This window comes from Littorina saxatilis, linkage group LG12 (genome assembly GCF_037325665.1).
Source record: "Littorina saxatilis isolate snail1 linkage group LG12, US_GU_Lsax_2.0, whole genome shotgun sequence".
NCBI classification, from domain to species: domain Eukaryota; kingdom Metazoa; phylum Mollusca; class Gastropoda; order Littorinimorpha; family Littorinidae; genus Littorina; species Littorina saxatilis.
This window is the reverse complement of record NC_090256.1, coordinates 82899708-82911787: the sequence shown is the minus strand read 5'-3', so window position 1 is coordinate 82911787 and position 12080 is coordinate 82899708. Positions and strand designations below refer to the sequence as shown.

The following is a 12080-nucleotide window of genomic DNA, read 5'->3' as shown; positions in this document are numbered from 1 at the left end:
GGCATGTTTGATACTTGAAAAAGGGTTGTCAGAATCAGCAAGGGATAACTAATTTACTCGTCTGCTATTACTATAGCTGATACCACTTCTTCGTCGACAACCACGACAACAACAACGTCATCAACAACAACAACAACAACAACAACAACAACAACGACCACAACTCCTTCGTCGACAGTCGACAACCAGAACAGTAATAGTATGTTAAGCTAATGCTGCACAGGCGTGCAGTTTTCAATACCTGCTGCATTAACCAGCTTCAATCAAGTGGATTGAATTCAGAATAAGTAGCATAGTTACTAACGAAGCGTAACATAACAGCTCTCGACCATGATATTACCAACATAATTCTAATCACAACCAGCATATGCCAACATAGCTCTAACGACAATAACTATATGACAACAGAACACCAGCCACAACTGTCATATAACAAACATAGTAGTCAGTCGGCTAAGGACCGTTTTGGTTACTTTTTGGCGTCACGTTAGCAAACACATTTTTCTGATAGAGTTTAACACCACAACACTAAATCTAAAGTTTTGGGGCAATATTCCAAACCACCGGTGAGAAAAACGTTGGTTTGTGTGTATGTTTTCCTTCTTTGGCGTTACTATTCTTGTTTTGAGGGTTGGGTTCATAAAACGGACATAAAACTTAAACCGCTTGACAGAAATTCTATAACTGTAAATCATTCGAAAGGGAAGGCATTCATGTACACGTTTGTGCCACTTAAAATGACGTCATTATCTGTTTATTTTTGTGAAATTGACAAGAAGAGCGGGGTAGTAGTTGCGCTGAGAAGGATAGCACGCTTTTGTGTACCTCTCTTCGTTTTAACTTTCTGAGCGTGTTTTTAATCCAAACATATCATATCTATATTTTTTTGAATCAGGAACCAACAAGGAATAAGATGAAAGCGTTTTTAAATTGATTACGAAAATTTAATTTTGATAATAATTTTTATATTTTTAATTTTTAGAGCTTGTTTTTAATCCAAATATAACATATTTATATGTTTTGGGAATCAGGAAATGATGGAGAATACGATGAACGTAAATTTGGATCGTTTTATAAATTTTTATTTTTTTTTACAATTTTCAGATTTTTAATGACCAAAGTCATTGATTAATTTTTAAGCCACCAAACTGAAATGCAATACCGAAGTCTGGGCTTTGTCGAAGATTAGTTGACCAAAATTTCAACCAATTTAATTGAAAAATGAGAGCGTAACAGTGCCGCCTCAACTTTCACGAAAAGCCGGATATGACGTCATCAAATACATTTATCAAAAAAATGAAAAATATGTCTGGGGATATCATTTCCAGGAACTCTCATGTCAAATTTCATAAAGATCGGTCCAGTAGTTTAGTCTGAATCGCTCTACACACACACAGAGACACACACACACACACGCACATACACCACGACCCTCGTCTCGATTCCCCCCTCTACGTTAAAACATTTAGTCAAAACTTGACTAAATGTAAAAAGGAGGAATAATTGCAATCACACACACACACACACACACACACACACACACACACACACACACACACACACACTTAAACACACACACACATGCACACACACACGCACGCACGCATACACACACACACACACGCGCGCGCGCGCGCGCACGCACGCACGCGCGCACACACACACACACACACACTCACACGCATACACCCACACACACACACACACACACACACACACACACACATACACAAAGACACATACACAAACATACCGACAAAATGACAGACATACACACAGTGAGACAAACCGACACAGAAACACCCACACATGCACGCACGCACTTATGTACGCGAACAAAGACGTAGAGATGCTTATAGAGAAACACTTACGCAACCAAAAAAACACGCACACAAACACACAGACAGACAAACTTCATTCTTGGTAGAGAAATGCATTTATTTCTGTATTGCTTTCTCTTTAAGTGCACTTACCTCGCAGAGAGAGAGAGAGAGAGAGAGAGAGAGAGAGAGAGAGAGAGAGAGAGAGACAGAGACAGAGACAGAAAGACAGAGAGAGACAGAGACAGAGACAATGACAGAAAGACATACAGGAACACACAGACAAACAGACAGACAGACAGACAGACAGAGACACAGAGAGAAAGAGAGAGATAGACAGACTGATAGACAGACAGAGGGAGAGACAAACATACGAACACACAGACAGACATAGACAAACACACAAACAAAGACACACAGACAGACTTCACTATTGTATGTGCAAGTAATTTTGCTAAACCACACGTTACGTTCACTACTGAACGTGTAACCATGTAAAACGTTACTATCTCTTTATATGTGTTTACTTGCATTGTAATCCTGGGGGGGGGGGGGGGGTATAAATGTATGTAACGCGCAATACATGCCTTTTAACTTAATAGAATTGGAATTGTCATTTAAAGACTAGCATAAGAGTGTGACACGTGGTTCATTCGTTATTACCTTATTACAAAAAGAAAAAGATAACGGCACTGACGCTACCGGAAATAGAATTCATCAGTGAAATTCTACCATCAATTTAGTAATCGATGCGATGTAAAATTATCCTAAAACTGTGGTATGATCACGACATCGTTTAGCATTTAGGATCAAATGGTGCCAATGTGTCCACAATGCACTAATCACAGACAACAGTTATACGCTTTACGTACATGTAACTCTCCAACTGACATTGTCTGCCACTTGAAACAAATGACTTTCGAAGGAAAATTAACTCCTAAATATAAATATTATGTATGATGTTTAATAATTACTTGCACTTTTTGAAAATAAAGCTTTTTCTACGATAAGGTGTTTACCCCCTAAATGTATAAGTCATCCGGTAGAAAAACCGGAAGTATCGTGTACTAAGCATATGTATATGTTTAAAAAGTTAATTGTGTTAATGTAGAACATCTTGCCTATGAATATGTTTAGGGTTTAAATACTTTAGGGGAAAAGCATAGCCATTATTCAGTCATCTTTAACTAACACCCCTAATCTCAGGGCCCATTTTGTTAGTGGGGGTAGGGTTTCAATCAGTCAAAAATCACTTTCATTCAATATTGTCTGCCATTTCAAATACATACACGTAATTGCACAATTTCTTGAATTTTAAGATGCTTTAACTGACTATACCAAGAAAACCTGCACTTTTTGTAGAATTAGTTTTTTGTCCATGATTTATGTTTAAAAATGTCAATTCTTACGACAAAAAATGCTAACAGTTGCCTCACCAGACGACACGTACCTACGACGTGAATCGTGTCTGCCAATTAAAATGCATATATTTTGAAATAAGGGGAATCATAACATATTTCACTGTAAAGTGTCTCACTCTAATATCTTCTGGGTTCATGGTGTATTTGGTTAAGTGAATTGCAGATAAGGTTTTTTTGAAAATGACAGCTATACATATATTTTATTAAAACTGAAACTGGTGGAGTGAAAAACAGACCTGTTTTGAAGAAGTCGTACTAAAATCATTTATGGCCTTGAACTTCACAGTTTGCGTGTTATCTTTTAAAGAAAACCCGTTTTCATCACTAACAATGACCTAATTTACACATACATATCGGTCGGTCATAGTCGCGTTTTCTTTAGAGAGGTAGTGTACAAAATGTCGTATTGTAGTATTTGTACGTTTAAATTACATGTCCATTATTTTAGTCATATATCAATCAATAAGTAAATGCGCGTACTTTTATTAAACGTTACTTTCACTTTAAGATCGCTTCTAACATTTAGTATAATTTCTGACAAATGCACGCTATGTAATAAAGTGATAATATTATGGACGCCATGTGGTAAAACCGGAAGTTGAATTATTTTGCGATAGCAAAATCCTTTTACAATGATCACTTTCCTTTTATATTGAGCTGATCTTTAACGTTATGGGTAAAAATCTAACAGATTGAACCAAATTATCCCTTTTCAAGCCTGTGTATGTGTAAACTCTTTTTTGCTTCGACCCGGTTCGGTTTTCGGAGTTGATTCAGAATCATCCATTATTTATCTTATATGACTGTTGTTTTCCTCGGTAAATTAACAATTGTTGATGTAAAATAATTCTAGCTGTGAGAATAAACAATTTTCAAGGTGTTTTTGATTGCGGTTTCAACCAGGCGTTCAGTTAGCTATACATATCGATTCAGAAAATGGCATTTCCTGTTTTGTCGTCCGCATGTTATACAGATGTTGTTAAAAATAAAACTGTGTATACGAATTAGGCATTTTACTTGCTGTCTGATGGCAACAATCTTTAGCTTTCGTTTAAGGTATAATTTGCTTATATCCGTATGCAGTCAAGCGGTACATGACGTTTTTTTGTAACCTACCCCCTGCGTCATGGCTGCATTTTTGCAGAATATGGGTCATGTTACAAAAACGCTTCTCATTCTTAGGTGGTTGGGTTTAGCCATTTGTCGTTTACCGAACTGTGGCTGCAAATAAAACGAACTTTCCAAAAAACATAATATCTAATGTGACCACCAAAAGTAACCCTCCCACTATAGCCAGCCAGGTGACTATAGGTCTAACAACGACCAGTCTGCGACTAACACATATCTCTATAAATACAACAATCATTATAACCAATGTAGTTCTGACCAGAACCAGCCTAGAATTAAAATAGCTCTCGTCAGAACCATTATATGACCAACTTAGCTTTAGCCTCATTTAACTGGGCGAAGTAGACAACGTTTCGGATACTTCGGACAAGGATACTTCGGACAAGGATACTTCGCGAAGCTGGCTGCACGGAGCTTTAGTACTGAGTTTTCGGTTAAAAAAAACTTCGCGAAGTCTTCGCGAAGTCGTCTTCGGGCTCAATTAAGGACCGTTTTTATCCTCAACCAGCTTGTTGACAACACAGCTTTAACCGGAAACAGCATAATATAAACAACATAGCGCGTATAACCCACAACGCCCTTACCATGCAGAACCAGGCCATAATTAAAATAGCTCTTGTCAGAACCATTATAAGACCAACGTAGCTTTAGCCACAACCAGCATCTATACGACTAGTGTCTGTCTGTCTGTTCGCGATGCACGGCCAAAGTTCTCGATGGATCTGTTTCAAATTTGGTGGGCATATTCAGGTACACCCGGGACACAACCTGGTCGATGAGATATTTCAACACGTGCTCTCAGCGCGCAGCGCTGTGCGCGCTGAACCGATTTTTTTGTTGTTGTTGTTGTCTGGATCCACTACCAGTAACTCTTCCTTATCTTCTCCAGTGTTTTCAGCCGCGATTATGTCCCTTCCTCCGTGTGGCGTCAATCCATATTCCCGTTACTACGTTAAAGCCGGGTCCCAGGCGCAGCCTGGTATTCGGCTCTACTTCTTCCCGGCGAAGCCGGTACCCGGCGAAGCGGGTAATCATCTAGTATAAACAATATTGCTCTTCACCAGAAACAGCATTTTACCAACATAGCGCTTATAACCTACCAGAACCAGCCTCAACGAGCTTGTAAACAACAAAGCTCTAACCAGAACCAGCCTATAACCAGCATAGCTCCTATATCCGCCATCGTGCTTATCTCTGTTATATTTTCACTGGGATTCGCTACCATAAGCACTATGCTTCTGTGAGGTTCCTAAATGCCACATAATTCGTGTATATGTCACGATAGTTAACATTGAATACAGTTTTGATTAAACCAACATAGCTCCTGTCGTAACTAGCCTAAACCAACGCAGCTCTTACCAAAACCATCTTGGGAACAGCACAGCTCTTACCTGAACCTGTGACCAGCATAGGTTTAGCCACAGCCATCAAATGGCTAATGCCACCAATACGCGTGTACTGCTCATCACACGTAAATAATAACAACAGTCCTATCAAGTCCGTTTTATTTCGGAACAAATGAACCTACTTGTTGAAACTTTGTGTTTTATGCTTATATCTAAAAGGTTGAACATTTAAATTGCAATTAGCACTTACAATCTTGATATGGTTTCGTGTGTGTGTGAGTTGGGAGAGGGGGGTGGTGGAGAGAGAAAGACTGACTTAATACATGTATACTGAAGTGTTTTAATGCATTATGTGTGTATATGATTAAAAATTATTGTATTCGATTATTGTATTATCTGCAACAATTTAAATTTCTCTTCAGGGAAAATAAAGTATTATTAAGTTGTATATGTGAAACCAGTGCTGCATAATTCCTGATATATACTCCTGCTGCTGCTGTTGGTGCCAAATAAATAAGGCTCGTGGTTTTGTTCGTGTGCTTGTTGATTCTTCTACCGATGCAGCCTCCTTGTTAAAAGGGACGGATTCTCCATACTCGATGAACTGAAGGTATGGTTGGTTTGATTTTTCGCAGGTGCGGATCCGAACAACTCTGCAGCCAAAGACACGTTCAGCCTGCTAGCAACCATTGTGGCCCTGGCTCTGCATCGCCTTTTCGTGATTGTCTGATCTGTATGGTCCATAGTTAAGGAAGTATACAGTACCTTCCCCTTGCTCATTAAATATCACGTTTCTCCAACATTCTGTTGCCATGAGCTTTCTGACCAAACCGCCGAAAACCAAAAAGAGCCAACATCTTCTTCTTCTTGTCGTTCGCCTAGGTTACACTTGGAGTCCAGCTCTGGTTATGAAGCTGGTGGTAACGTAAAAGAGCCAACCAATCATCAATCTGACATATCACTTTAGCGCTCTGCCTTACCCCGGACCAGATTTGTAACTTGTTGAAAGGTTTGTGGTTGTTTTGTTTACAAAATGTAAATTGCCGACTTGAATAAAAAACTGAGTTTTAAGGAACCTTCTGTATTTTACTGTGATACGCCTTGCATGTGAAAAGTTTCTGAAGAGTCGCCCGAGAACAAAACAGAGAATACGATCAATGCTGAATCAGTCTCGCTGCGGCACAACCCCCGGGGTCCTGGAGACAACAAAACAATAATTAACACCAAAAAAACATTATGTCTAAAAAAAAGCTATTTTCGACAACCTTTTTATCACAAATCTTGACTCAAAATAAACGTTGGCAGTCTATTTGTTTTAAGATGTCTGCTCATCTTGCCTGACTGCAACCCTCTTGTGTGTATTGTTCTATTGTGTGCGTCATACATCATGTTCCTATAACTTACTTACACAAAATTATATTTTTCATAATTCTGTCAAACGGACGGCAACTCAAGAAATGGAGTTCCAAATCCCAAGATTGACAATCACTAATCAGTAATGTTTTGTTCTGCTGACGCAAACCTTTTTTCACTCTTTTCTTTTTAACTTATCGTCTTGAAATTAAGCACAAAATATACACTTTCAGACTGTATAGTTTAGTTTGTGTCGCATTGTTAGAAAGGGGTAGTCCTGTTGCACATGTATGTTCGTGTGTGATTTTGTTTTTGTTTTGTTTTCAAATTCTATCCTGATTTGTATTCACTTCACGACCACAAGACCAAGGTGACGCCCGCTTCGACTTTAAGAGAACTGTCACCATTCTTGACTTCAGCGCTTTGACCAAGGCCTGTGAATGAATACAGACATATCATAGGTTCCTTTTATGGTAGCTGGTCTGGCAGTGGGGTCATGTGATGTGCAACTCTTTACCAAAAGATCACTAATCGCCGTGCATCTCTTCGGACTCATGTGCACAGTATGACATTTTGTTTTAATTTGTTGTCATTTTTTTAAATTTTGCAGATTGTCCAAGGTATCCAAAAATAAATATACTGCCAGCGTTTTAATATAGAAAAGATAGGATAAAAGTCGCTTGTTCCCTCCAATGCCTGTTATCCTCTCAGGTGCCAGGAGAATGGTTCCGAATAACTCTCACTCACTCTATTACACATGTCGTATGCATTTAGAGCGCTCACTTCCCTTTGTTTATCAGGTTTCAAAATATAATTTTAATATAATCAAAATATATATTTTGAAATATAATTTTGGAACGTTGGCTGTCTATTTCTTTTAGGATTTCTGCTCATCTTGCCTGACTGCAACCCTCTTGTTTGTATTGTTCTTTTGTGTGTGTAATACATCATGTTCCTATATTATATTGGGGTTGGTTTTTTTAGATTGATGAAGGTGTGTAAAATTAATTCTGCCAAATGTCCCGCTGCGCATAAGGAGCAGCCCGGCTGTTGAGTTGTGCCATTAAATGTGAATTATTTGTAAAAGTATTTATCTGTGGAAGGAAACAAGAACTCAATGTCTGTGTTTGAAGACCTACGTATATAAAAAAAATTTAAAAAAAAATAATATGGGGTGGGGATTTGCTCGATACTGGGCGCTTTACAAAGAAGTTTTCGATACTGACTGTTGCCATGACGATCGTTTCTTTGACGAAAATTGCACACCTGCTTCTGGCATCGTGTCACCTTTGATCAGTGTTAATAAAATATGTGCAGCAAGCATATATGTTTTGATTTGCACTATCAGGCCATAACTCTCACTATCTCTTACTGTGTGTGTGTGTGTGTGTGTGTGTGTGTATGTGTTATGTTGAAGTGTGTGTGTGTGTCACGTGTGTATGTGTGTGTATGTGTGTGTACGTGCATGCATGCGTGTGTATGTGTGTGTGTTGGGGGGTGCGTGCGTGCGTGCATGCATTCGTGTGTGTGTGTATTTGTGTGGGAATATTTTTTTTGTTTACGTTTACCATTATTCTCTGTCCGTCTCTCTGTCGGTCTCTGTCGGTCTCTCTCTCGGTCTCTCTCTCTCTCTCGGTCTCTCTCTCTCTCTCTCGGTCTCTCTCGGTCTGTCTCTCTGGGTCTCTCTCTGGGTCTCTCTCTGGGTCTCTCTCTGGGTCTCTCTCGGTCTGTCTCTCGGTCTGTCTGTCTCTCTCTCGCTTCTCTCTCTCTTCTCTCTCTCCTCTCTCTCTCGTATGCAATACTTCAAATGGTTTGTCGTCTTTATTGGTTTGAATATTAAAAATTAAGAATGGTGTCCGACATTTCACATGATTGTCTCGACACTAGCACATAAAGTTATACATTAGCTTATCGTACTCATGTGTTGTTTACGAGATTCCACGGCTTAGTAATCACATGTATCACATGACCTGCTTATTTGTCTCTGTTATTTGAGGATGGTGTGTACGCTGCGTATTCCATTATTACTGATCGTAATTGATGGTTACTGAGTCTTATGTTTCCGCTTTTTTTGTCACCAAGATTGGGTGCAAACATAATAGGAATTCAGCCGCAGAAAAAGGAACTAACTTCGCGCATGGATAATGCTATGCGGAAGGTATTGGCGAGAGGAAAACAGGCACCAGCATTGTTGTGTTGAAAAAGGTGGGGCTTTTTTTACGAAAACATCGTAGAAAAGGGATAAATAGGTTACACATCTCGTCCTGGATAGCTGGCATATTTTCCCGAGGCTCGATTTTCAGGTATTCCCGAGCCTCTGGCAAAAATTAATATGGGAGAATATGCCGGCTACCCTGATATGAGTTTACATCAAACAATACATGAATCATTTCTTGTCTCACAAATAAGATGGTATCAATGGCTATACACGGTAAACACTGTCAACATTCGATAGAGTCAGGTTCTCGCACGTTCACTATGCATATGTTACAGTAAATTCATCAAACCAGTAAATTTGTAAATTTACTGAAATTTTCAGTAAATTTGTAAATTTCCTGGGTGTCAAACTCAGTAAATTTGTAAATTTCCTGAATTTTTCAGTAAATTGGTAAATTTACGGAGTGAATTTACAAATTGACTGGTTTGATGAATTTACTGTAACACATACAAAACTATTTAAAAGGCAAACTTTACGACAGCAAAAAAAAATTTTTTTTAAATTAATGTGCCTGTCGGAGATGCTAATTTATAACTCAACTTGAGCTCAACTCGAACTGTTCATTGCCACCCCCCTCCCCCCTCCCAATCCCAAGCGTTTCCCTTCTCTCCTTTATTTTTATCTTGATGGCATCCATTACAAACAAACGAACAGGCAATTAAAGCTTTGATAGCTGGGATGAACTCACACAATTTAACAAATAATCTCAAAAATAATTATACCGTAATCACACACACGCACACGCACACACACACACACACACACACACACACACACACACACACACACACACACACACACACACACACACACACACACACACACAGATGAATTACCATATTTCAAAAGTGACACGAAATGTACATTTCAGATATATAAAATGTGGTGATACTTTAAAAAAAATAATTTTAAGCTGGACAAGCTGAAACGTTATATAGGACGACGAAAAGATTGCTGACACTGCTCTGTGTGACGTCATAGAGGTCTACGTAGACTGCTCAATAACACAAAACAGTGATAGTTAACAACTGAGATAATGTAAATGCATAAGGGGATTCAAGGAATTGCCGACAACACGAAAATAGGCCGCGACTTAGCCACATTTTTGACGATCAGCTAATGACTGTCCATTCAAAGTGCTAAACAATAACTTGCGAATTTGTGTACGTTTTTTGACAATTTCCCTATCTGATGGATATGATAGTTTCTTTTCGCACAATCAGCATCCCAGTTTCGTTAAGGTATTGTGTGGCAATGTTGTGGTCTATGTTTCCAAGGTAGAACATTTTGGAGTGCTTGGTAACCTGTTATGCTAGTGATTAAAGCATAAAATAAAAGTATCACAACATTTTACGAAAATATCGAAAGACACTATAACAGTGAATAACAGCTAGGCAGCCTCTAACTCCCCAAAATCAGCCCAAAACAGGGCTTTTCTCTGAAAGCAGCACAAAAAAGCCGACTTTTTTCTACAACGCTGAAGCGCCTTGAATTCGGCCCAACAAAAATGCACACGAGAATGTCAAGAGGTAGGAAATGAAGATGGCTGTTAGATGTTTGCAGCAAGTTGACACTGGACTAAAGGCCAAACAGCAGAGCGGCGGACAGACTGGTCACTGCCGTCAGAACCCAATGCATTGCATGTCCGCTTGACCTTTCTCCTCCGGACCCGTCGTCTGCAAGGTCAAGGTCACAACAAGTCAGCCACAAGTAACAAGAGAGAAGTCAGTGCTCTTGAGTATAGGCAAGAGAAAGTCAGTGGGAGGCAGACAACATCAGTCTTCGAATACCTCAGATGATAAGAGACGTTGAAATAATGTGACAAAGTGCGATGTCTGGTCGGAAAAAAATATTTTAGAAAAAGTACATTTAATAAAATCGTATCTCCATATTTCAGAAACCAGACTTGGTCAGTTTGATGTTTCGACCCTCACCCATTGAGTGTCACCCTCACCACCCTTACTACTCCTTTTACCCAGAGCACGCGATGCACATTCATTGGCGAAGAAGGAACAAGATGACAGCATCATACATACAATGCAATGCAACGCAATGCAACGCAACGCAACACAAAGTACATTTACCTCGTTCGACGTTCAGGGTTGGGCACAGCAAAATGCAGAATGCATCCAGTACTCACCACCGGTTTGACACTCAAGGCCCACGGTTTTGGTATGTGATTGGATACCGTTCAAGTTACTATTACATTAAGGCGATGTGAGGCACTAAAATCACCAAATTTAAATTTGGAGATTACATGGAATAACTTAGTTTTCTGGGTAGTTATTGAAGTGACTTATGAAAAGAAATGAATATGTGAATACTACAGGACATCGACTTCCATTGCTATGGAAACTGGCTTAAACAGCGCCATATTGGATTTCTAGGAAAGGGTTTTACCGCAACATCATACATCAGAAATGCTTAATATTTCACACAAAGATACACATGACTTTTATCTACAATCATATAGAACGATGTTTTGAGAAAAGACTACACGTTTTATTGCACACAGTAAATAAAGATGTAAACCAAATACATACGTGCGGTATTCTTGTTCATCGGTGACAGTATATATGCACTTTAAAGGAGGACTCCTGTTTTCCGGCTTTTCCGAAATATAGTTTGATGTCGAAGAAATATTTCTATTCCGTGAAATAACACTATCTGTCAGACGCCTTTCAAACCCAACACAAAGTTCAGGGCACACACACGCGCACACACACACACACACACACACACACACACACACACACACACACACACACACACACACACACACACACACGCACAC

General features: G+C 39.2%; 1 protein-coding gene across 1 annotated transcript in view; it reads left to right on the top strand.

Moving 5' to 3' along the window:
- The window catches only part of LOC138982960 (cysteine-rich venom protein-like), a 36180-nt gene extending 27787 nt beyond the window's left edge, over positions 1-8393 (top strand). Inside the window, exons 13-14 of the mRNA XM_070356355.1 lie at positions 77-199; positions 6351-8393. Of these exons, the coding sequence (XP_070212456.1) occupies positions 77-199; positions 6351-6445 (218 nt within the window). The 3' untranslated portion in view covers positions 6446-8393. The remainder of the gene's footprint in view (positions 1-76; positions 200-6350) is intronic.
- Positions 8394-12080: the final 3687 nt, after the last annotated feature.